The 27,130-nt window shown below is 42.7% G+C and overlaps 1 protein-coding gene and 1 non-coding gene across 2 annotated transcripts; both read right to left on the bottom strand.

The window, feature by feature from the left end:
• Positions 1-520: 520 nt before the first annotated feature.
• Gtpbp4 (GTP binding protein 4) lies at positions 521-24,245 on the bottom strand. Its single transcript, XM_008841344.3, has 17 exons — positions 24,099-24,245; positions 21,661-21,831; positions 19,377-19,480; positions 19,158-19,294; positions 17,497-17,597; positions 15,425-15,517; positions 14,150-14,341; positions 13,639-13,704; positions 10,356-10,445; positions 9,213-9,323; positions 7,624-7,701; positions 7,168-7,219; positions 6,661-6,761; positions 5,137-5,334; positions 3,133-3,198; positions 2,301-2,444; positions 521-1,196 (listed from the first exon to the last, which is right to left on the bottom strand). Exons 1-17 carry the CDS (start codon positions 24,144-24,146, stop codon positions 1,044-1,046), a joined length of 1,905 nt encoding a protein of 634 aa, XP_008839566.1. The 5' UTR covers positions 24,147-24,245; the 3' UTR covers positions 521-1,043.
• On the bottom strand, positions 3,660-3,785 carry LOC115071734. The gene has a single exon (XR_003850816.1). It is a non-coding gene; the product is annotated as a small nucleolar RNA SNORA28 (small nucleolar RNA).
• Positions 24,246-27,130: the final 2,885 nt, after the last annotated feature.

Here is a 27,130-nt window from a genome sequence, read left to right as displayed (position 1 = left end):
GAGGCTTGAATCAATCTCTACATCAGACAGGCAGCATGGACATTTTGATAGGACTGTCTTCTGTTCTGTGAACAGGGATACGGTTTCATTTACACTTCCATTTCTTCAATATTTTGGACCCATCAGGATGCCTATCTTTTTTTTTGGTTTTTTTTTGGGGGGGGGTGTCTTTTGGGGACAGGGTTTCCCCATAACCCCAGCTGGCCTGGAACTATGTGTTTTGCCTACAGGTATTTAAGAGTACCATGTGCATGCAGTGCCTGCAGAGGCCAGAAGAGGGTGTCAGATTCCCCAGAGAGTTAGGGATGGTTGCTAGCTACCATGTGGGTGCTGGGAACCAAACTTAGTTCCTTAGAAAAGAGCATCCAGTACTCTTAACCACTGAGACATCTCTCCAGTCCCCCATTTTCCCACTTATCATCTGGCCCTCAAGAGTAATTTGTGCTGGGCTACAGGGCGATGCTCCCTAAAAAAATTTTTAAAAAGTGATTTGTAAATAAATCAAACAGAACTAAGATAATAAAAACTATTTTCTTCTTTAGGTTTATTTTAGATAAAATAGTTGAAGACAAGTTAAAATGATACATTGTACAAAAACTCTAGAAAATAATTTAAGAGAGTATTTTAAGTATGGAGTTCTGACAGGCCTCAAAGCCTTCTGCCTGTGCTTCCGAGGGGAAGCTTTTTTCACAAACACAGGCTCTTTGTGAGTATGAAACAAAGGTCCCTCTTACAAAACGGGTTTTTCCCCCCATCAAAAGCAACTTACTAACACCCATAGATCTTTGCAGTTCGGTAAATGTGAAGCAGTCAACATGTCATGAAATTCAGAAACAAAGTACACTTAAGACATCTGTATTGCAGGGACCTGACTTCCCACACATTCTGCATTGGGTTAACCAGATTTCAGTGAAGCAACAAGCACTTGCGTTATTTCCATAGCTTCTTTCAGTCAGCAGACGGTGACTCCAGTTCTGCTAACCCACACCACGCCCTTCCAAGAACAGCAACAGTCAAGCCAAACCAGCCGACTGGAAAGGACACTATCTCCTGTCCTTTTTACCAGCTTTCCTCTTCCCAGAAAGCAAGTGCTTGGGCTTCATGTCAAACACATGTCTATCTGCCTCCCCTTTCTTTCCCAAGCGATTCATCTTCTTCTGGGCATTCTTCATCATTGTCTTGGCTTTCTTCACCATCTGTACAGGAGGAAACATGGCAATTAAGGAAGGCACATTCCCACTGTGCACTGTAATTACCAGGGAGTGTTCTGATGGAGCAAGCCTGTTTTACAAATACTCTATAGTGAGTTTCAGTCATTGTTTTCTCTCAGACCCACCACACTATCTGCAGAGACTCAATGACTATCTGTGTACACCCTGGGCATTTTCAGAGTTAGAAGACTCCTATGTACCTGGTTCAAACTTCTCAGACAGACCAACACACTAAAACTTAGGACCATGGGTATACGCTGCTACATCTGACTGGTAACTGGCAATGCCATTATTAGAACCCACAGTTCAGGGGTGCACATCTGTAATCCCGGCATTAGGAAGATTAGGAAAACTGTGAATTCAGAGACCAGTTTGGAACACACGGCAAGTTCCTGGCCAGCCTGCAACACACTAAAACTTTGTCTTGACTTCCGCCCGTCATCACCAGGGTTCCTGATACGGCATGTTGCAATGCAAACCTCAGGCTTCCATTAAGTAGACACCTGCCAATTTAGACTTTCTCTCACATCTGAATTTTCAAAATACTAAAACTTAACATTTTTCTTCTTGAAAAGAAATTTCAACAAAAGATATTTTGAAAACCAAAAGCATCCTTGCAAAAGATACTACAAATCACATGACAGCCACCGAAGCTACCAGCCTAAGGGGAAAATTTCCTCTAAAATATGAAAACATGCAGATGACCTGATGGTGAACAGAAGCTTCCCCTGGGCCGTTTCCTCACAGGGGCTTACTGGAACTGAGGCTCCGTGGCACTGCAAAGGGCCATTTCCTAGAATTTCCCTTAACAGCTGGGACTAAGCTCAGCCTGTACTTCACCAGATCATGTTTCTGTCCATTCTCCAAAGTGCCAGAATGTTTTTCTGGGGCACCTGTCCAGGGCCTTCCAACTGCTCCCTGGTCCAAGTTCATCTCTAAAGGATGCCAAGAACCTGGGGGTTGTAGCTCAGAGCTAGCCCTCCCCACAGCTCCTGCTCCTCCCAACGGCATCTGATGGTGTCCGAGGCTTTGTACAAACAGTACTGCTAGAGGCCCTCATGTCTCATGTCCTGTGTCATAGACACTAACCTTGACATCTCGAAGACCAGAAATGTCACGTGGAGTTCGAGAGCAACTCCGACTCCTGGATATAGAAGAGGGTGCAACAGAGTCTTCCCGCTTTCTTTTCCTAGTGACACTCCGAGATCGTCTTGCCTGGACTGCATAGTGGGCCTGAAATGCACAAAAAGCAAACTCAGAGACAACCAAACTTGTGCCAGCAAGAAACGAGGGTAGTTAGGGTTTTAAGAACCATCACCACACAAGTCAAAGAAATTGGAGTCTTCTGTGCATCTGAGATTTGCTGGCACAGGGTCTGACCTGTACCAAAGGATCAGCCCTGCCGCTATTCCCTCTCAGGGAACGGCTCAGTGATGTCCAGCTCAGCACCGTGCTGTTGGTGCTTTTAAACCTTGGCTCTGGTTCACCATTTGAGAAGAACAGGAAGGCCATGCACACTCTGTGTTGTCCTGAATTAAAACTTATCCCCCAGGTAGACAAGGATTCCTATATACTAAAGCTCTGTGTTAACCAACACCAATTACATAAGGTAATGCCGAAGCTTCTGGTTTTGCCATACATGTGCACATAACCCCATCATATAGGTAGCAGGTTATACATTCCAATCATGGAACTGCGTGCAATGCTAGGATATGCGCATGATAAAAATCACCTAATGAGAGACTTCTCAGAACACAGCCACATCGTTAGGGAAAGGCAGGGTGTAGTAGCACATGCCTAAGTTCCCAAGCACCAGGGAAACAGAAGATGAGTAAGTTTGAGGCCAGTCTGAGAGATGCAGAGAGACAGTGTCTCAAAGCAACAAAAGCATCACCATATTGAAACCTCCCTGTGGACTTACACTGTCTTTATCATCCATGTCAACACCAAGATTACGCATCTCATTCTCCAAATCTGCCCGCTGAACCTGAAATGATGAACGAAACTTGTTTTAAGCAAAGCTAGTCTGAGGAAATTTTAAAAAGAAAAAAACTATGGTAACATTGCATGTGATACTATGATACAGATAGATGACTGATGTTTTGTTCAGCGTTCCTGACTCCTAACGCTCTGGGATCAAAGAAGGATCTAGTTGTAAGTGTACAATGGGAGAAACCGTCCCCTCTGTATCTTCAGATCATACCTTTTACAGTGATCACACACATCTTTTTTTCTTAAATACATAACTGACAAATAAGACAAAATAGTACAAGTAATTAAAGACTGATACTTTAAAATACTAATATATAAATTTGATTATATTACTCCATCATCATTACAACTTAATACAGATGCATTAAAAATTTACAAAAGCTTATTATTAATTTCTATGGTAAAAATTGAGTAAGTACACCACAATCATTATTAAAACTACTACAAGACATTTTAATTGTTTGAGCCTATATAACGGGGTGTCTCACGGGGCCGAGAACACCGGAATAGGTTAGACTTTCTTGCTATAGCAAGCCCAAATTGTGTCAGACAGTTTTGTTCATCTGCCACAGAGTGTTGCTTGCAAACACATCTTTTTGAAATGATTCTTTTTTACTTGGGACCACGTTAATGTTTCTGCAATTAAATTCCACGAAAACTAACATTTGCAATGCCTCTGCGTTCTGCAAGCCACAATGCAGTCCTTCCTTGGGGCTACAAGAAAGGCCGTGCAGCAGGATAGATGGAGTATTGATGCTGAGGTCAGCAGACACAGAAGACAGAGCCATGATCCAGCACTCAGAGCAGTGTGCACCACCAGAAGCACAGATGTGCTCACACAGCCATGTAATCACACAACAACAGTGTTTTCAAAAATGGAAGTAACCACTGTGGTACCTTTAATGTCCAACTTCACTCTTTCCTCTCCCATTATGTCCTAACTGCCCACTACTCGTCTTCTTTGGGGACCTGCCACTCCCTTCCCCCACTTCCAGGAAGGCCCTATCATGGCCGCAGTCCTGGGCCTAACCTGCCACGCAGACAAGAGCATGATGCATAAGAGAATGGCAGCCCAACAAATACAGAGCAGAGAAATGGGAAGCCCCATGCCATGTGACCCATCACACCTGACGAGGGTCTCCCCACCCCACCAATTAACTGGTACAATAAACTGCCTTGTAGATTTAGGAGTCTTAATCAATAGACAAATGAATTAATTTAAAAAATGGTACAATAAACTGCCTTGTAGATTTAGGAGTCTTAATCAATAGACAAATGAATTAATTTAAAAAATGGTACAATAAACTGCCTTGTAGATTTAGGAGTCTTAATCAATAGACAAATGAATTAATTTAAAAAAAAAACGCTGACCCTGGGCACAGTGGCCACAGTTGTAAGCCTGGACCTGAAAGTGGGGGCAGCAGGAGGACTGAGTTAGGAGTTCCAGGTTCAAGGCTGGCCTGGGCTGAACACTCAGTATTTGCCAATTCATTATAAAGCATATTCTAAGCGACTCAAACTAAAAGGTAGCAGAGTCCTAATCAGGGGCGATCTGAAAGGGAGCTTCTGCTTCCAGGGAGCTGGGGGACACCTCCCTCCCCAGCCAGAAGACTGCCTCAAAAGAAAGAAACAAAAACAGTTAACCGAAGAATTTAAAAGTCTATGAATCATAAATTATAGTTTAAACCTGAACAACTGCAAAAATGATTTCATTTGTAACAATGATGTACTTGAAACTGCAATTCATGGAGAAAAGTAGTAATCAGAATCTGGTAGTTCAAGGCAGAGTACCTTGCAAGTCACACACCAATTAATCAAAGTACGCAACCTCACATCCACGAGTGGGTGGAAGGCTGTTTCTAGTAAGGATCCACATGGGAATCCAATACTCAAGATCAAACCTGCCTCTCTGCAACAGGCAGAAATGACTGACCTTCTTAGCAGTTCGGGGCATCCTGGGTCCCTGGGTATTCTTTTCTTTGGACTGCAGAATTTTCAATTTCTTTTTTTCTCTAATCTGCTCTGCCAGCTGTCGGATTTCCATCATCTCCTCATCCTCACTTTCAGAGTCACTGTCGTACTCCCCGGCGGCTGTTCTCAGCTCTTCTTCCTTTTCTAACTCTTCCAATCTCTTTAAAAGAGTCATAGAATTAGCAGGAATGTTTGCAAAGAAGTAGGTGTAACAGCATGCTGATGGGAATCAGGACTCCCCAAGGCCCTGAAGACATGAGAGCCCCAAAATGCACACAGATAATCTCACAGGAAAGGGGCACCATGAAGAATGGAGGCCTGAGCACGGCAGGTGCTGTTCTCTGCCAGCTCCGTTTCTTCTTTAAAACAAACTTGAAGGATAAAATGCAGACACCCCTTCCCCCTTCTCCAATGTTCCCAGCAGGTACATGAAGTAAATTTATACAATAGCCGTTCATTTTCTCAAATATCACCCTAAACAATCTCACTGACTACAAATTAAGACAAAAATGAAAAAAAATTTAAGTACATGCATGGGGTTGGGAAGTAGCTCAGTAGCAGAGTGCTGGTCTAGCAAGCACAAGACCTAGGGTTGATCCCCAGCATCCCAGAAAAACTTGTAGATACTTACAAGTAATGAAAAAGCAAGGAGGGAATGGGAACCAAAGTAGGAAAGAGACCAGTGATAGGGCAAATCTCTAGAAAAGTGTCGAAGAAAAGGCCCAACCCACCAAAGTTAAATCCCTTCCTTCAGATTAGAAAGTTCTCAAAATAACAGGGTAAGGCACCAAAAACCTGCAGATCAAAGTTCACACCCATGAATTCAATTTTCTTGATAAAGTGATGCCACCTGCTGGACCGGCAGGAAATGTCAGCAGGTCTGAGAAGTCATGGAAAAAATTACAGGGTCCACACTACAGCACCAACGCAGGTCAAATGACACTGCCCATTAGAAGCCAGTGTGAAGAGCCTGGCACTGCTAGGACTACGGAGAGCAAAGTAGATGGGGTATCACCCAGATGTGCGGAGTGACATCTGGGAGCAAAGGCAGAACAAGGGTGGGAGGGTGCCTCAGGGCAGAAGAGAGTGAAGAAAAGGTTAGTGATGTTGTACTGGTGTCTTCTAATCACGTTAAGAAGGAAAACAAAAGTGTCACTTAAGTGATGCAGGGCTGGAGAGATGGTTCAGGGGTTATGAGCACTGGCTGCTCTTGCAGAGGACCCGGATTCAAATCCCAGTACTCATATGGTGGCTAAAGATGGCTCAGTGGTTAAGAGCGCTGACTGCTCTTGCAGAGGACTCAGGTTCGAATCCCAGCACCCACATGGCAGCTAACAACCATCCATAACTCCAGTTCCAGGGGATCTGATGCCCTCTTCTGGCCTCACCAGGCACTGCACAACACAGGTGCACTTACACACATGCAGGCAATACACTCATACACATAAAATAAAAATAATAATAATAATAAAAAAGTGACACAGACCTTCATGATAGCAGGATCAATATAATCAGCAACATTATGGCCTTCCCAGATCTCTGGTATCTTATCGTATTTCTCAGATGAATTCATTAAATCCCAGTACTCTAAAATTGAAAACAAGAAATTCATTTATGGCAGCTTCTAAATCCTTTCAAATACCATGTGACCAAAATGAGTTATCACTAAGGCCACATCATACCACTCTACAAGTCGATGAAGCAGCTGTGACCAACACTGCCTACTGCCCAAGTGATTATAACAAGATCAACACTGACCAACATGTTCAACCTTTACATGCTGCAAAAATAACCCCACCATCTGGAAACCACAGACAACAACCCTGGAAGGAAGGCATCCACAGCTCTATCTGCCTATAGCTTTTAATCCTCAAGGAATTAAAAACCAACAAATACGCTGGAAGGTTTTCTCTTATTCGGTCCTTTCTTACTTCCCTGAAACATTTCTCATGTAAGTGACATTTTAAAGCACCTATTACATTTTAGTACTTACTCTGCAGATCCAAAATGTAATCATCCCCCATTTCCAGTTCAAGATCTCGTTCCTGTAATGGAAAAATAAATAAATAAAGGTTTTATTTTACCTTTCATGTCCCAGAATACTTTGCTACCTCGTCAGAGAAGCAGTCCCTGATCCAGCTCTAACAGGAAAGCTTTTTACCCATCTGGTGGACTGTACATCTCACACATTCTGTTCACTGCAATATGGTATCAACCAAAGAGCTTCGTGAGATTAAGGACTTTTGTCAAGGAGTCACTGCTGTGTCCCAGAACAGTATAGGGCTGACCCTGGGCAGACTCAGCTTGCGTCCAGAGTCAAGCCTACTTCTAGTGGCAAAAGCACCAGCCCTATTACAAGTCCGATGCCCCATACTGCTGTCCCTGGCACACAAGCAGCTCTTCTGTTCCACTCCATTCGAAACTGAGACCAAGAGGCTCAGCAACCTACCCTTTTCTTCTTGGGCTCCCCAACTTCCATTCTTTTCCTGCGTGCCACCACCCCTTCCGGGATGAAAGGGGGCCTCTCCTAAGAAGACATTATTGAAAGACCGTGAAATGCCTTGCTGGGTGTAGAAGAAACTTAAACCAAAAAACTAGAAACAAACACAGTCTGCAAAGGTAATATGAAACTGCCCTCATCAATTAAAACCAACACTATATTCTAAGGAAGGAGATTTGAAGGTTAGACTGGGCAAAGACGCCAGAGGATGACACCAAGAACTGACTCTGTAGTTCATTTAGGAAAAAAAAAAATTAACATTATCTAGAAAAACCATGTAAGAAGATGGGAGAACAGAAGATCAATGAACAAGGACAAGTATGTACAATTCAATGGAAAGATATTCACCAATCAGTTCAGAGACAGTCTCAAGAGAAACTAAACAAACAACAAAGACACAACATGGAAATATTTAGGAAAAGGACACTTTTAAAACATTTTAGGCATGGACAGCATCCTGCTCTTGGTAGAACACAAAATCTAGCAGCCACGAAAGAAATGGTTTGTTAACAGTCTAAAAAAATTTTTTTTTGGGGGGGAGCTAAAAAATATGTGACAAAAAAAATTTAGGACACATAAAAAGAATTACTTTTGTAATATGAAAAGAACAAATCAATTCGGTAAAGCTACCTTGGTAAAAAAAAGCCAGTAAGCATGTAAACATGCTTGGCTTCACTCTTCACTGTCAGTGACAGAAGTTAACTCCCAGTTCCATGGCCCACACAAGGGGAGTATAAACTAAGGAAGGCATTTTTGAGCACCACACCTTGAAATCCAAATTTATTTAGAGTAACACACTAAGATACATGTATAAAGATGCACAATGCCTATATAGCTAAGAAAATGAAAATTTAAAAATAATATACTTTGGTCAGGAGTGGTGGCACACACTTTTAATCCCAGCACTCAGGAGGCAGAGACAGAAGCAGGTAGATCTCTTTGAGTTCAAGGCTAGCCTGGGACTACAGGGAGACCCTGTCTCAGAAAAGATAAAAATGAATATATATATACACTTTGATCAGCTAATTGCAAAAATTAGGCTGTATCAGGGGTTGCAGAAATGGCTCAGTAGTTAAGAACACTCGCTACTCTTGCAGAGGACCTAGGTTCAGTTCCCAGCACCCACACAGGGGTTAACAATCATTCCTAACTCTAGTTCCAGAGGATTCAACTCCCTCTTCTGATCTCCATGGGTACTGCATGACACAGGTGCACTTATACATGTAGGCCAAACACTCATACACACAAAATAAAAATAATAAATAAAATATTTTTTAAAACCTTAGGCTAATTGAAACCACTTCTGAAGGACAAATAGGACGACGGTCAGCACCCCAGCAGGGTCTCAGAGCCTTATCTTCATGTCCTCAGTTCTTTCCCATATGTACATGTCACTTTGTGGTGAATGGGAAACTGAACCTACATATGAAGCCCATTTGTGTACATGTGTATAAATCTGCAACTCCAGTTGGAGGCGTGTGGCTGGCACAATAACCGTTATCTTTCAAGGCTCCTGCTCCTGCAAAAGGTCACCTTACCTTATCGTCTCTCTTGTTTGGCATAGCTAGATGCAATCTGTTCAGAACCTCATTCACTTTGTTGCCTTTCATTTTCGTTTCCACTCGATGAGCCAAAAGCCTGTCACAAGCCTAAGTACAAAACAAGGCAGGGAGTCAGAGAGACAGGCTACAACCCCCAACCACTGACAGGCTTGGAACGTCTACGTATTGTCCCTCAACAGGGAACCAGGCTGGGCAGACCACTCTCTGAGGAAGAAGACACCAACTCTCTGGGCTGAGGGCCAATTTGAGGCCAAATCCTGAAGCAGCCCTGCCATGTCCCACAAGGGTCTCACTCTTCCATATAGGTCAAGGGTGCTGGCCCACCCCTCAAAAAGATGGTAACCCCAAGCTCCTGCTAGCCCTCTAGCAATCTGAGCAAGCAATCTGTTTCAAGAAAAACTAACATGCTGAAGAGAAAATAACTAAGACAGGCTGTGACCTGAATGGAGGGCTGTTCCCCTCTGCTTTGTTTGCTTCTGTTTTCAGACTACCTTTTTCCTTCTATTTCTGAACAGACACCATAAAAGTACTTTTTACTAGAGTTGCTATGGAAACATTAAAAGATCTAAAGACAAAGCAGCCAGTCTCTTAAGTTAGTATTTCCTATCGTAAGAATTGCCAAATACACCTGGCGCTCAAAATGCACAGATACCACACCCAGGGAGCCAGCCAACCAGATCGAAATATTCAAAGAAAAAATTAGTTAAACGTGTAGACTACTTTTTAATGATTACTTTCTAAAAACAATGCAACATAACTGCAATTTGCATATCATTTGCAATGTATTAGATACAAGTCATCTAAGGAAAACTTAAACTATACGAGATCACATGAAAATACAACACTGTTGGACTCACCTGTAGATTCTGATATGGGGAGGGTGATATGGGGGTGTCTTGGATCAATCTCTGGTAAATACTGGGGGCCAGTTATACCAACATCAGCTGGGTAGGGGCAGGGCATAAGCATTCTCAGGGCACAGAACCCAACTCAGTGTATAGTTACTGCTTGGCTATTAAGTGTTTTCAGTGTTAGCAATCCCTGAAAAGAAAACTGTCTCCCCCCATAACAGACTTTCCTAAAACAAAACATTGACACCTGATTTAAGGAAGCACTGACCTCTGTTTTAACTTGAATAACACCTTCCTCAGTCAGGGTGCTGGTCTCGATTACAGAGAATCCTTCAGTTCGTAAGTCTATGAATATTTTCTAGGAATACAAAGGAAAAGTGAAACGTGCATTATTTTCTAGCTCCCCAGAAAACTGTACTGTTCTGCAAATGGAAGCTGTACACACTATTTGTTCAATATCTACGTAATTTTTTAACCCTTAAAGCATAGACATGTTACCCTTTCTGACACTCTTCTATAATTAAGGGTAATTTAAAAAGTAACCAAAAACCTAGATCAAACTGAACCAAAGTCAAGATAACCTCCTTCCTTCCTTCCTTCCTTCCTTCCTTCCTTCCTTCCTTCCTTCCTTCCTTCCTTCCTCCCTTCCTACCTTTCTTTTCTTGCTTCCTGTTGAAACAGTCTCTCTCTCTCTCTCTCTCTCTCTCTCTCTCTCTCTCTCTCTCTTTCTTTCTTTCTTTCTTTTTTTATAATGACAGGGCCTTGATCTGCAACCCAAGCTAGCCTGGAACTCAGTATGCAACACAGGTGGGCCTCCCACACACAATCTTCTTGCCTCAGCCTCCCAAGTGTTAGAATTTCACGTGTGTATCACTCACTATAATGTGGACAAGATAAACTTTTCAAAAAATTTTCAATGTTATTTTTTATTTTGAAAGTTTTTAAGTACTTATTATTTTATGTGTATGAGTGTATTGCCTGCATGTACATAAATGCACCCATGTCATGCAATGCCTGTGGAGGACGTCAGATCCCCTAGAACTAGAGTTACGGACAGTTGTTAGCCGCGACACGGGGTGCTGGGAACTGAACCTGGGTCCTCTGCAACAGCAGCCAGTGCTTTTAACTGCTAAGCTACCTCTCCAGCCCCAATACTTTATCTTAAAATTTTTGCCCCAACAGTCCAAAAGAATTCTTTAATAAATGTTTTTAAGTGTTACCATCGTAAGATGATAGCCATGCTATTAAAGGCCAGTAAATAAAGGGCAGGTTCTACAATACAAGTGTTAAACAAGCAGTAATTTTTCAATTTATGTGTATGAGTGTTATGTCTGCATGTACATAAGTGCATCCATGTTGTGCAGTGCCTATGGAGGCCAGAAGAGAGTGTTGTATTCCCTGGAACTGGAGTTACAGGCAGTTGTTAGCCACCATGTGGGTGCTGAGATTCAAACCCAGGTCTTCTGCAAAAGCAGCCACCAAGTGCAAGTCATCTCTCCCACTCCACAAACGGTGTATTTTAACGATATCCACTTCCCCATTTCATACAACATCAACAACTGAGGGTGTAGGCATTAACTCTACCAGATAGATAAACCAGGAAAGAGTAAGGTGACCAAAGGTGACATCACTTCTTGAGCTACTACACAGTTAGCCAGTAACCAACTGTCCAGTCATTGCCTTCCCTAGACAGACAGCCTGGGCCTCGGAAGGGTGTCAGCACTTCCCCACCACAAAGCTGGTAAGTGAGCCATGATGTGAGTACTACCTCCACTGGACAAACCAGAGCTCAGAAAGTGACTCACTACCCTACCACACAGCTGGCTGTGTGAAGCTGGGACTGGAGCCTGACCCCAAAGCCTGTGCATCCTACCACAGGTTGTTTCTTCGTGGTACTACCCACTTTCCCTTCTTCTCCATTCCCCAATGCCTTCTACACTGACACGTTGAGATTAATTAAAAGACATAAGGGTTCTTTCAAAGGTTAAGTGATTCTGGTAATTTAAAGAATGCAGTGTCCTGCCAGGCTAGCACTTGGGAAGCAGAGGCAGGAGAAGCAAGAGTTCAAGGCCAGCCTGGCCTACATTGGGGGGCGCGGGGGACAGTATCCAGCCCTGAGAAAACCAGTATGCAATTTAAGACTTCCTTACCATGTACAACATACCCTAAAAGGAGCAAGCAGGAAACATGCTTCTCCCACCTCAGCCCCTTCTTCAACTTAAATACTCCAAAAGAGTACTGACCAGATAGCATTCTCACATGGGTATACTGGTTTTCAGATTGTCAATATATACCAGGTTATATGAAAAGCTTGGGCAAACTCAGAATGCTACCACACCCCAAGGGCTCTAGAGTCCCCGAGATTATGCTTTTCTCTTTAAAAATGTTTTACATTTATTTATTTTTCTTTTCTATGTGTGTTTTGTCTGCCTGTATGTAAGTGCACCATGTGTGCAATGCCAGAAGAGGCCAGAAGAGGGCATCAGATCCCCTGGAACCAGAGTTACAGACAGTTCTTGGCTGCCATTTGGGAGCTAGAAACCAAACCCAGGTCCTCAGCAAGAGCAGCCAGTGCTCTTAATCACTGGGACATCTCTCCAACCTTGAGATTATGCTTTTCTAACAGATTATTGGGCAATAATGAGGAGAGCTGCTGGTCTGGAACAGGGTGAGAACACTGCATGAGTGCTTGTCTCTCAGAGCACTTATCCTGAAAGCTGCCTATTAAAAGGGTTGCACAGGGCTGGGAACACAACTCAGTGGGAAAGCACTTGCCTGGTATGTGTGAATAAATTAAATAAAAGGATCACAGGGTCAAATTAGTTTGAGGATTCATGCCTAGGAGTATTGTGTGCCTCGTGCAGAAGGCTAGCAGACATTGCATGCTGCCTCTTCTGGAAAGCCTCTCTCAAGAGCTTATAGCCCCACCTTCTCCTTCACTCACTTCTATGACTCAGTTTAGCACAAAAACCTTTAGGTAACAGAGTCGTTAATAATAAAGTAATAATGAGGTAATGCCTATTAATACCCATCCTAATGAGAACCATGGGAATGTTCCCCTAGTATACCTGATATCCGAAGGCCTAGAAGGGATAAGGGCAAACATCTAAGCAAGTGGCTTCCTCTAAATACCAATTTAAGAGCAATCCTTTCCTAGGTAACATTTCGTAAATAAAGGTTAAATATATAACCCATGAAACACAGATGTTTCCAGACTCCAGAACAGGACAGAATCAGAAACCTACACTCCAGGTTTTCAGGTCATGCCATTAAACCACCAAGAGCCTCTCAGTTGTAAAATAAAAAACTGATCTACAAGAGCTAAAATTCCTTCTAAACAACGTTTGAGAATTGGAAGTTAGTAAAAAAAAAAAAAATAGTAGTAATAATAATAATAAACTATCAAGGCAGCTGGTAGCATGTCTTTAATCCCAGCATTTGGGAGGCAGAGGCAGATGGGTCTCTGTGAGATCAAGGACAGCCTGGTCTACATAGTGAGACCCTGTATTCCAGAGGAGTAGAGGAGGCAGTAAAATATCAAGGTGATTTACCTGATCATCTTCAGAAAGTTCAGCTATTTTCTTGACATCACATTTGTTTGCCACAATGATAAGAGGCTATTAAGGAAGAAAAATGACTATTACTTTCATAGCACAGAATAACAAAGTCCACTCCCTCAGTGCCCTTGGCTTGGCTTTCTGCAATCACATTTACTCTAGCTGAGATCAAACACAGCTTGAAAATTTCAAATGGGATGTTCTAGAAGTCAACAATTCATAAAATGCCCAATTGTGCACTCTCTGAGTGGTGCAATGAAATCTGCCTTAGTGCTCTATGCCACACTCAACACCAGTCACCCCTCTGCCCAGCTAGTTCACCCTGTATACACTACACCCAGCCACATAGCTCATGTCAGTAACATATCACCTGCCACAATATTACAAGTTTCAAGTAACAGAGAGTTCAGTACCAACTGTGGACATCCACAAGGGTCTTGGAAAATATTGCCTACAAATAAAAAGGGACTAGTATGAAAATTTAAACATTACACAGCACACTTACCTTATTGATAAAGAGAGGCCTGATATTCTGGAAGAGTTCTAATTGCTCTCTTAACCCATGTCCACATTGCTCAGACAGATCCATCACATACAGAACCGCAGCACGAAGGTGGGCCAGGGCTGTGATAGCCTGCATCTCAATGGTGTTCCGATCCTCCAAAGGATGATCCAAAATCCCCGGGGTATCTACAACCTAGCAACCAGGTTTTGTTATTCCAAAGTAAACACATTCAAAATTTCTTGGCTGATGTGTCCCAGAAATCATTCCCATACAACACCTAAACCAGACCATCAAAACTAGTAAATAAAATATAAATAACTGGAAATTGATCATGATAAAACATTGAGTGGCAAGTATTCTTTACTTAAAATACAAAAAACAGGCCAGGCGTGGTGATCTCTGTGAGTTCCAGGCCAGGCTGGTCTACACAGTGATTTCAAGGCCAGGCTGGTCTACACAGTGAGTTCCAGGCCAGCTAGGGCTACAGGGAGACCCTGTCTCAAATAATACAAAACCCAGGAGCTAATAATAATAATAATAATAATAATAATAATACAAAACCCAGGAGTCTAGTTTGGTGGCTCCCACCTGTCAGCCTAGCCCTGAAAACACTCAAACAGCACATCTGTCCTGAGTTTAAAGCAAGAAGGAATGAGCTGCACAGTGGGTTTCAGGCCAGTCTGGACCGGAGTAAGACCGTGACTCAAAAGGACAGGGGTGTAAGGAAACCTTGCAGCATTCAATACAGAGCTACTGACCTTGAAAGAAATGAGCCTTTTTACAATGTCATCATAAAATATAAAACCTGGACTAATTGACAAACTCTCCCAGTTCTTGAAAAGCAGTTTATCATTTATAAAGTTAGATTTGATTGTGGAGCTAGATGGTTTCAAGTTTTCCAGCAGTAAATGCCATTTTCTAGTGACAGCATAACTAATATAAAGAGAACATCATTAATTAGCCATCACTAAGGAAATGAAATCAGTACTGCAGAACTACAGCAGAAAGCCACACAGCAGCTGCTAGCCTTCTCTCCATTACATAAATGTGAACTATCCTCACCCAGGCCCAAAGTTCAGAGTTCTCTCTATGGTCCTGGAGAAATTCAAAACTATTTCCAACTCTTCAGAATTCTCTCTAGAGGGTGCTGCTCATGGCTGGCTCTATACTCAGTGCACTAGGGGACAGATATATGCTGCAGTTCTTTAGAAATCATCAGATTCTATTAAGCCAAAACTCAGATGTTTCTTCTATGTTTGAAGATAGAACTCTCACCTGCCAACGCAGATACTTATAGTCCATGTGCCCAACGAACAGAGACTTGGTGGTAAATGCATAGGGCTGAACATCCACATCTGCTCTCGTCACCTTGAAAGAAATATTTTCACAATCACAGGCGTCCCATACCACATTTCCCCCAACAATATAAGCACCAATGTGGCACCTATACTTGATCAAGACTAACTTTAGCCAAGCATGACAATACATGTCTGTGGTGTCAGTTACACAGCAGGCTGAGGCAGGTAGACGGCATGCTCAAGTCAGTTTGAGCAGCTTAAAAAGACTGACTCAATTCTTTTTAAAAAGGGCTGAGGACAGCAGCTAGTGGCAGAGCACTTGCCAAGTATGTCTGAGGCCCTGGGTTCAAATGCTACATACATGCACACACACGTGCGCGCACACACACACACACACATACTCATTCCAATTTGGTAGGGAAAAAAAAGTCCCAAAAGATTTCACCTGATTAAACTACAGAGGACCGGCATTATCCATTTTGACAAATGACTGGCTCCTCTCGCCTCATACCATGGGTCCATGCCGCAGGGCTCATGGAGGTAGTGGAAAGCCAGCACATAAATAGTTGTCAGTTCCTCCACTCTAACCCTATACCCTCCCCAGGCGGGCTCAACTATGTCTGGATGAAGAAAATCCTCTACACCTGCAACCCAAATGGAGCCTACCAGCCACTCTCTGCTCACCAAGTCTTGATATGCATTCGTGTAACTCAAGAACTGAACTTTTCATCTTGATGAGTTAGTTTAAACTCCAATTCAGGGGCTGGAGAGACGGTGCAGAGGTTATGAGCACTACATGCTCTTGCAGAGGACCTGGGTTCAGTCCCCAGCACCCACATGGCAGCTAACAAACTCCATGGGATCGTACGCACTTTTCTGGCTCCACCAGCAATGCACAGCATAGGTATACTGAGTTGCACGCAGGCAATAGATGCATACACAAAATAAAATAATTTAAGAATAAATAAAATATTTAAGCTACAATTAAAAACCTACATATGGCCAAGTGGCCATTGGCCAGTCACTGGGGAAGAGACTCAGAGCCAACCAACAAGTGCTTAAACTTCATTTAGGGCCCTTAAGAGAATTGTTTGTTTGCTATCACGTCAGGGCAGCGTGTGGACAAAACAAAGTTATTAGGCCAGTGAGATGGCTTAGTGGGTAAAGGCACTTGCCACCAAACCCAAAGACCTGAGTTTAATAATCTCTGGGACTCATGTAGTGGAAGGACAACCAACTCCCTCAGGCTGTCCTCTGTCACACATGCACACACAATAAATAATGTAATCAAAATTAATAAACAAAAATAAAAGCTATCAATCTGCTTGAAAACAAAAATGTTCTGGGCACTAGCTGAGTCCTAACACGTCCATATAAGTACCAGATTACTGAGTTACTTAAATGTTATACTCAGAACTTACAATTGCATTTAAGTAAAGACAGACTAGACTGATGCACGGTAGCCCAAACTTATAATCCCAGCAGTCTGGAGGCAGAGGCAAGAGGACTGCAAATTGCAAATTCAATGCCAGCCTGGGCTACATGATGAGACCCTGTCTTAGTTGAAAAAAAAAAAAAAAAGATTCAGAAAATGACCGTTACACTGGCCCTTTTACACTGGCTGTTACAGCTCACATGGAGGCTGCCGCAACCACCAAGGTGACATATAACCCACGTAGCTTCAGGCTGGGAGACTGCAGCTCAGTGAATGCCACCTGGCATGACCATTTCCACAATGAGTCAGTACAACACTACCATGAAAAGCTCTCCATCAGTCAACAAATATGAACATAGATGTCTCAAACTCCTTAGAAACTGTAGGTCACACACAAAGATCAAAAGCAATGGCTCCCACAACAGCTACATAAATCAATGAGCTAACCCCCTCACAGGAACCTGGATGTGCTCAGGTATCGATCAGGACCTCTTGAACACAAGGGCAATGACCAGTCAAAACATTCCCAAGCCCATCCTACGTCTCTCAAAGACAGAATGCAGTAGCACTTTGACCTAATTAGACACCTGCTTTAAAATAAAAAGCAGACCTACCTTATTGATGAAGCTGGACTTCCCGACATTTGGATAACCACATAAAAGCAGAGTCCTTGTGTTTGGATCAATGGTTGGCAAGCGGGATAAATGTTGACGCACTATAAAGAGTTTAAATTTAAACGCAAAGAAACTCAGAATTTAAGATTTGTTTCAAATTTCTTTTCACCTTAATTATGGTCTAGGCTCACGGTTACATTAATGCACTTAGATGGCTCAAATTCCTCACTATAACTTTTTTGGCGAGGCAGGAACACACTGGGTGTGACCCTAAGACCTAAATCCACACAAGGAAAGTCCTCTATCACTGAGCTATAAGCCCTGTCCTCTTTTTACTTTTTATTTTGAGACAAGGTCCTACTAAGGCTGGCTTTTGAACTCTAGTTCAGGCAGGCCTTCAACTTACAATCCTCCTACCTCAAACTCCTGAGTAGCTGGGACTAGACCTGCTTCACCCTAACTTTTATAATATAAAAATGATGAAGAAGGCTGGCGGATCTCTGTGAGTTCAAGGCCAGCCTGGTCTACATAGTGAGTTCCAGGACAGCTGGGACTACAGGGAGACCCTGCTTCAAAACGTCCTCTTTTTTTTTTTTTTTTTAAAAAAAAAAAAAAAAAAAAAAAAAAAAAAAAAAAAATGATGAAGAAAATATAAGTGAAGAAAGCAGTAACTGTTGGTACTAACAGTACATACATTTATACATGATAGTATGTCCCAAATACTGCTTCACCAAGACTTATGTTTGAACATACCAATCTGCTATTTTGGTCGCATTAAGTCAAAGGCAGGACCAAGAACACATGTTTAGGAAAGTGTCCAGATAATTATTGGGGAGATTATTTGAATAACAGTATGTTTTGAAGCATGCATGCTGTAAAGTGCTGGCTACATGGACTATTTGCACTTAGCTCCTTCATCAGGAACACCAAGACAGCTCTAGCCTGGCACCCACAGGGCTGAGAAGCCCACAGAACAGTAGGAAAACACTTTCAAAGAAACTTGCCAACTGGGTGGAAAGAGAACAAAGTCAATATATAAAACGATTTGTGGGGATAAGGATGCAGCTTGGTGGTAGAGCACTTGGCTAACATGGATGGACAAGGCCCTGGGTTCAATTTCTAGCACTTGTGGGAACCAAATGCATACATAATATAAAAATAGTAATTGATGCATTTTCCATGAAATTCTACTAACTCGGGTACTATCCCACTAAATAAAATTTTCTAAAAATAAAAATGTCAGCTTTAATCTTAGTACTAAGGAGGCAGAGGCAGGCAGATCTCTCAGAGTTTGAGGCCAGCATGGTCTACATAGCGAGTTCTAGCCAGGGCTACATAAGTGAGACTCTGTCTCAAAATAACAACAAATTAAAAATAAATAAAAATGAAAAATGTCAATACATAAAACTGTAGCTTAATTTTTTTAGTATTTCCCCAAGACTCATGTGCATCATGTGCTTTATTTATTAAATGTTTTATTTCTTAAACAGTACTACTAATTTCTAAGCATAATCAATATGAAATTTTTCGATAATAATGAACCTATTATAATTTGTTATTAGTTAGGCTAGGAAAAAAGTGATTCTGTCATCTCTAAAGTTTAAGAGTAAGTCCCAAGCACCAAAGAACACATTAAAACTCATTTCTGCTTAGACACGTGCCTTGCTCCAAGTACTCCAAACTCTGCCGCTGTCTCTTGATGATGGTGCACATTCGGCCCAGGGCTGCACGCTTCAGCTGTTTACAGCGGTACAGAGAATCCCCGTACTTCATAAGTCGCACATAATCTTTAGCAACACTTAGAAAAATAAAAAAAAATCTATAAGTTTTTTACTTTTGATAATTTAAAGGACAGACAATATAGTAAGAAAATGCCTTACTTGTCCACCAAATTTTTGGCAATATTTATTTGTCCTAGAGCCAACTTGTAATGATCCTTGTCATAGAGAACATTCATCAAATCAGCATAAAATGGATGGATATCCTGTAACAGACAAAGGAAACACACAGCTGTCATTTTGGTTCAACAACTTCTCAGCCTTATATAACCAACACACGGAGAATAATCTTTTCCTCTTTCCTCAAATCTGCAGCTCTGGTCCCCAGTCTCCTTCCCTGGCAATGACCCCAGCCAACAGTACCTCTACTCCACCACTCCACCCTCCCCCTAATACTAAGGAACCAAGTAAACACTGGGAAGAGCACACTTTACCCTTTCTTTCCACTTGAACCCACTTCTGGAGCTTTGTGAGCTCAAGCTCACCAGTAACTCCCAGTTGCTGACCCCCGACTCCTTTCTCCCCGCACTATCCTAGATGCTCGACTTTCTTTGCCCACAGGACCCACTCTCTCCAGGTCTCTGCTTCACTGCCTTACACACACTTTGTGTGTGGGGGGGGTGTATTGAGACAGGGTCTCACTATGTAGACCAGGCTGGCCTCAAACTCAGAGATCCCCCTGCCTGTGCCTCTTGAGTGCTGGGATTAGAGGCATGCACCACCACGCCCGGCCTCAGACACTTCTCACTCCCTTCAGTCACACCGCACACTATGTACTCCTATACTTGCTACCCCACGAGAATAAGGGTTAAGAATTATTTTTTAACTTCTAACTTCCAAAGTATAATTAAATATTTATTTTGTGGGTTTTTAGGAGTCTCGCTATACATTCCAGGGTGATAAAAAAAATCAAGATTCCCTACCTCCACCCACTGCATCACTGAGCTCAGACGAAGATGAGGACTTTTATTACTGCTTTATCCCTAGTGCTTAGAACTGTACCTGGCACATAATGTGTTAAGTGAATGGCAGCTGTGAAAACGGTATCATCTGAGTAGTGATAGACTGTTACCAGGTAGTGGTAACAGAATGCTTACACATTTGAACTCTCCCATCTCTAAATTATAAAAAACAATAATGATTTTATTGTTAAATAATGAGGGGGTATGGTGGTGCAGCAGAGGCGGGTGGATCTCTGTCAGTTCGAGGCCAGCTTGCTTTACTTAGTGAGTTCCAGCGAGGCAACCAAGCATAATGTCTGGAGAGGGAAAAAAAAAAAAAAAAAAAAAAAAAAAAAGCAAAATCAATACTGAAAAAGACGTAATATACAAAGAACCGCAAGAATCTGATGCTATTTTAAAATACAGCTTACTAAAATCATGTTTCCTCACTTCGAATCTCACTCTTTGTAGCCTATACATTCCTGTATCTTAAAAAAAAAAAAAAAAAAAAAATTGCCCAGGCGGGGGGGCGCACGCCTTTAATCCCAGCACTTGGGAGGCAGAGGCAGGTGGATCTCCATGAGTTCAAGGCCAGCCTGGTCTACATAGTGAGTTCTAGGACAGCTGGGGCTACAGGGAGACCCTGTCTCAAAAAGACCAAAAAAAAAACAAACAAAAACAAAAAACAAAAAAAATCATTACTTTTTTAAATATAAAAGAAAGTGTCACACAAACCAAACTCTTCTCTCTGCCCTAGTTACCTTCAGGGACCATTCTAGGGCAATGGCTAATGTAAATTATAAAGTCTATGAGTTTCCACATCTGCCCCAACATCAAGCAGTGCAACTCTGTGCTCCTACAGACACTGAGGCTTGTCAGCAGGCTCTGCCAGGCAGCTCTTGTTTCTGAAACTGAAGAGGGGAGTGAATAGCAATCTGGGCAGAGCAAGGCTTTCAGCTTTGTTCACAGCTCTGTGCTATCCCTTCCTGTCAGTAAAGGAAACTGTCAGAGATGAACTGGCCACTGTCCATAACAAAGTAACAAGATCACAAACTGCAGGACCTTTGGCCACTGGCTGTTGAGTCCAGAAGAAAAAGAAGCCTCAGACACAGGGAGGAGATGAGATCTGAACAAGTTTAAAGGCTGTCCAAGAATCCTGGGCGCCTGAGTGCAATCTACAGCTTTCCTCTACGCTACGGTTGGCCCTGGCAAGCCTAGAGACTACAAAAAGAACCGGGGATGACAGCTCTGGGACTGCAGGGATGGGTTTGGTCAAGGCAAATGAAGGATACTAAGGATCCAAAAAACCTAGGTTCCAAAACGAGCTTTGTCACAGAACTACCAAGTAACAAAGTAATTGTTTCCTTTTCTGCCAAAAGACATCGAAGTGGCTAAACACTGATTCTCTGAAGGCTTACATTTACATAACCATGTATGTCACTTACGTCCAATTTGGGAAAATCTGTCAGAATCTGTGAGAGTCTGTCATGGTAATTCTGTTGAGTAAATTTGACTTTTCTCATATAAAAATGTCTAATGCGGTGAATTTGGTAATGCTTATGAATAACCGTTGGAGTCTTTCGTTGAGTCTTCGATAATGTCAGGTCAATGAAGTCCTACAATTGAAGAAAATAAGGTATAATTCAAACATTTATTCTCCATCCTTTGCTTATAACCTTCTTAAAACACTAATCTCTAACACTAGTACATATCTTACACTACAAATTTTACTTTTTCTAACTCAATCTTTATATAAACTTGGCTCATCTTGACGGTTTCTTGCCTTTAAGAAATACTTCCCAAATAGTTGCTGAAGTAAATTTTACACCATGCTTTTCTGATGCTATTTTAACTTTCAAATATCTAAAAATAAAGTAGGTTAACTCAAAAATAGACCAGAAAAAAAATAAGAAAAGTTCTTCAATTTTAGTATGTAGTTTTGACTTTAAGAGGATATAAAATGAGTAAAACTAAAACCCACTGTTTTAAAGAGTATGTAAAGCAACTATTTGAGGATTTAAGAGATACTTGCACTCATCCCCCCGTATGTGGAGGTGGGGAAGGACCCTTCTCTATCTTCAGGCTTCCTCAATCACTTTTATCCAAATATAAAGTTATCTTATTTTCCCTTGAACACCTCCATCACTTAACAATACTGATCACTTACTACCAAGGATGAAGGGATATTTAAGTACTGACAATAAAAACAATGAACAAGACACCATCCTCCAAGGATTTCAGGATCCAGTGACAGCAGGTGAGTCACTGCATGAGAGCTCCTCCACTCTTCCAATAGTCCTCATGTCCTTAAGGAGTTACTTCACCTACTTCAGAAAGTTTCCCCAGACGCACCCACTTACTGTTACACTCTTGTATTGTCCAGAATCCTTGGTATTTATGGAGATTGGGTTCAGGGATCCCTCTTCCCACCAAAACACATAGATACTCGTTCATTATATAAAATGGTACTGTATCTGTGTAGAAGAATCTACACACGTCTGCCATACACTTTAATTTCTAGATTACTTACAACACCTAAAAACAACATAAATGCTATGCAAACAGCTGTAACACTACCTATAAGAATTCTTTTAAAGTTTGTACACATTCAATATAGGTGCAGTTTTCAAATAGTTTTCAATCTGCAGTTGGATGAATATGGATTTGGAACACACAGAGGACAAACTGCATATGTTGCACATTCCTCTGTTCCAACATTTTTTGCATTTCTAGTGTGGCTGTAAGTACTTCTATTTATTCCTTTAGACCATGACTTTTATACATGTCTATACAGACAGTACCCGGCATAGGCATAAGATAAAGACTCGGTACCTTTTACAACAAACTCTCTCATATTTTGCAGGTTGAATTTTTACTTCCAACCACCAAAGGATTACCAGCACCCATCTTTTACACGTATATTGTTTTCTAGAAACAAATCTTAATCAAGACAACAGAAAATGCATGTTGCACTAATATACTTTAACGATTTTTCACTAAGTCAATTATATTAACAAACTCAGTATGATCCAATGAGCTGTATTTCAGATGAAATAAAGACTATGCACAAATTCCTTCTACACGCTTGAGGCAGAGTTAAGATATGAGGGCTTAAAATACAAAATGTGACTCCTACATACCATTTCTTCCCAAATACTACAATCTGGTGAGAGATGTACCAGAATGATTGACTGCAAGAGGAAAGAGTGAGAAATGACACACACGAGGACACAATTCTGTGTGTCACGAATGGAAAATACCAGTTCTTCATAAAACGTTCCAAGACAAACTCATTCCGGAAAGGGGACACTGGGAATATTCACACCGCACTAAGCTTAACCGCAGAAGTTCCTTCTCTGAATTGATCCCCAGTTCAGTGTCGAGAACTTGCCCAGAAACACGTGTATCCCCCTAAACCCTTTCACCTAGCTGATGGCTCACACTGAAGGTGTCCACATGAAAATTTAACAGTCCCAACAACTGGACACTTTGGGAGCTGTTTCTTGCTACATTACACAAATCTGGCCTGGCTACAAAGATCGAACCAGCTGCTTGTCCCAAGTCCAACAACCAACTGTGCCAGCAAGGAACCAGGTTTTACTGCGGGGAAACTTGGGCTATGTAGAACTCAGAATCCTAAAGTCCCAGGTTCTTGAGGGGCTTTGAGGTCTTGGGGACAGACGACCTGGGGTCTGGGGAAAAGGCGCGTGGTTTCCGTGGGCCTCATCTTTGGAGGACCGAGGTCAAAGCCTGGCAAGTGGGGCCGGGCAGAGAGCACGACGGACCTAGGGTGGCGCCCTTTCCCGGCTCGAGGGTCACAGGCCTGGGCCTTCATGGCGGCCTGGCAAGAAGAAGGCGCCGGGGCCTCCTGGGTCACTCCTACCTTGGCGGACGGGACCACCGTGATCTTTTTGAAGTTGTAGTGCGCCATGCCGGCGATGGGACGCACGAGGAGACAAGCAGGTAGCTACAGGCCGGACTTCCGCTGTCAGGAGAGGGCGGGACTTCCGACATTCGGTGCGGCCTGGGCTTAGGCCTATGGGCGCAAGCGTGCGTCACTTCCGGCACAGCGCTCTCGTGGTCTAACAGCGTCGCCTGTGGGTCGGAGGTCCGCTGCCGAGAGATGAAGGAAGCAAGAGGTGGGAAAGTTTGGGATCAGGCTGGGTACTTTGAGGGTCGCTGGAGACCCACCCTGAGCCATGGAAACTTCCGGAGGTCCCACGGTCTGTCTCTGTCTCCGCGGACGTCCTGGTCCGGGCGAGAGACTCAGCATGGAGCTGGAGTGCGCACAGAACTATGCAAGTTAATAAGGACACGGAGCTGGAGGCAGAGACGCCGTCCTTCCCTGGCCGCCCGAACCTCGTGATCTACGGGTGTGCAGCCTTCACCTGAGCCCGAGACCGCGGAGAACCCTGCCCTGCGGTTAAGAGCACCTGCTGCTGTTGCAGAGGACCCGGGTTCGATTACCACCCAGCACCCACAAGGCGGTTAACTCCAGTTCCAGGGAATCCAATTCCCTCTTCGGGCCTCTATGGGCATTGCACGACAGAGGTGCACTTACGTGCGTGCAGGCAAAAAAACACAAAATAGAAGTTAATTAAAACCCTCCTGTCTGTCATTCTTGTTCTTAATGTCTAGAACTTACCTTCCTACCGTCTCTCCCTAACTAAATCCTCGAGGTTCTGTTTTCCACCCTTCATTCTTCCTCATCAAAGTCTGTTTTTCTGAATGGTGGCTTTACAACGAACTACGATGATATGGGGTTTTGTGTTTTTTTTTCAGCCTGATTTCTTTCTTATTTCCAACCTGACAATAAGTTGGTTGTGGAATTTGTACCCTGTACAATTCCAGACATAGCAAACTCAACATATCAGAAACCATTATTTTCTGCTTTTGTAAGTAAACTCATCCCCACGCTCTGACTCCCACGGATCCCAGAGCAAGATTTGGCACAAAGCCAAGAGCAGGGCTGCCCAGAGCGCAGACCTTGAAACAAATGATAGTGGATGAGGCCTCTAGGGGCAAAGGTACGGTCAAGAAACAGATGGTTTCACAGCTGTTAAAACCTAGGGGCCAGAGCAGCGAACGAAAAATACCGTCTAAGGCAAAAAGAGCTGCAGTGGGTCCCCTGAAATGCATGAGGAAAGGGCGGGGGCGGGGGGCAGTTGAGAGACCCAGTCCGCTAGAGCACAATTCAAAAAGAAGGAGAAAGTAAATAAGGATGAAGCACGTAATATAATCTCTATTACTGTTGTGACCACTCGGGTAACTCAAGAGTCCTGTACTGTATTAAACTTCACATAGGGCTATGAGTCAAACACTAGTCAACGTTGTTGATGCCAGATTAACTCCTACAACAATCTTATGAGATGGGTGGGGGGAAACAAGGGCCAGTGTCCAGCACATAGCTGCACCACTAATAGGCAAAAGGGTAGAGTTTGAACGTAAGCGGCCTGGCTGCTGAAAGCCTGCTTTAACACACTGCTTCTAAGTCATGGATGCTCCTCACTTCTCAAGTCTTTTAACAAATCCTCCTCTTCTTATATGAAAATGTCTCACACATTCCCAACATTCCAGTATTAAATTTGAACTATGATTTTGCCATTTACTGTCTTGACATTGCAGCCCATGTTTTGTGTCAGTAAATTAGATAACACGTTTTTGATAGTTCTAAAGGAAACCGCCAAGATCATTCGAATTTACTTGTTTGTCATTTACTAAACCCAGGAAATGTCCTGCGCATCTGAGATGAGCAAAGCTATCTGTCTTTTGTCCTTTTCTTCAGGTTCTATGTTTCTCTTAACCTCCCTCATTTCCCATCACTCTCTTTGGATCAGCTTCTTGTCTGTCTGTCTGGTTGGTTGGTTGGTTAGTTGGTTTTTTGAGACAAGGTCTTACTGTAGCCCATACTGGTCTGGAACCCACTATATTGCCCAGACTGGCCTGGAACCAGTGGAAGTTCTCATGTCTCAGTCTCCTTAGTGATGGACCCAAGTCCCTCCAAAATGATGGATTTAAATTAAAATCCCCCAGGCCTGAGAAAAACTGTACAAGAAAGTAAAAATGAAAAATAATTCTGAATGCTAAGAACAAGCTGAACTGACCTTTTTCATGCTCCTCTGCCCAAGTTAGAAATCATTCCAGAAATTCCCCCTACCTCTGCTTGGCACATAGCCACCGCTTTTCTGCTTGGCACATAGCCGTCGCTTGTCTTTAAAAGAAACCTGTGAACTGGGCTCTGGGCTTCTGTCCTCTGAGTGAGGCAGGAGTCCGTTTTGCAAAACGCCAGTAAATCCTCTTGCTTGTTGCATCTCCTGGTCTGAGGACTGAGTTATTGGGGAGCGGCCTCCTGTGGACGTTGGGTACCCCATCTGGGGTTCCAACATTAGTGATGGGCTTACTGACATGAGACACCATGCTTAGCTGAATGAAATTTTTTTTTTTCTTTTAGAGTGCTGGAAATTGAATCTAGGGCCTTCCATGTGTTAGGCATGTGCACTGCCACTGAGTTCCATCCCCAGCCCTCTCTTTCTTTAAGTCCAGCATTGAGACCAATTCTTGGCTTCAGGACTTCATGCTGAGAAGTAATTGAAAGATATCTTACTTTTGTGTGACCTTAGTGTTTACAGAGTCCTTTGCTTTGTAGTATTTATAAAATCCTCCCAGCAGCCTTCTGATCTGGTGCTAAGATTAGAAGCTTGCTTCTTATCCAAGGTCACGGCTGTATGTGGCAGGCAGGACAGACCCAGCAGAGGCCCACTGCACATTCAGCTATCTCATAAACACAGTCATTTATATACACAGCATGCATAGGGGCCGGAAGTTTATATGATGAGATAAAATGTCAGTATTTGTGAGTTTCAGATTTATGCAGTTGAAGTTCATTTGTTCATATAGAAGATAAACCATTAAATA

The sequence above is a fragment of the Nannospalax galili genome, unplaced genomic scaffold, assembly GCF_000622305.1.
Source record: "Nannospalax galili isolate Female #2095 unplaced genomic scaffold, S.galili_v1.0 scaffold399, whole genome shotgun sequence".
Lineage (NCBI taxonomy): Eukaryota > Metazoa > Chordata > Mammalia > Rodentia > Spalacidae > Nannospalax > Nannospalax galili.
This window is presented reverse-complemented; position numbering and strand designations above follow the sequence as displayed.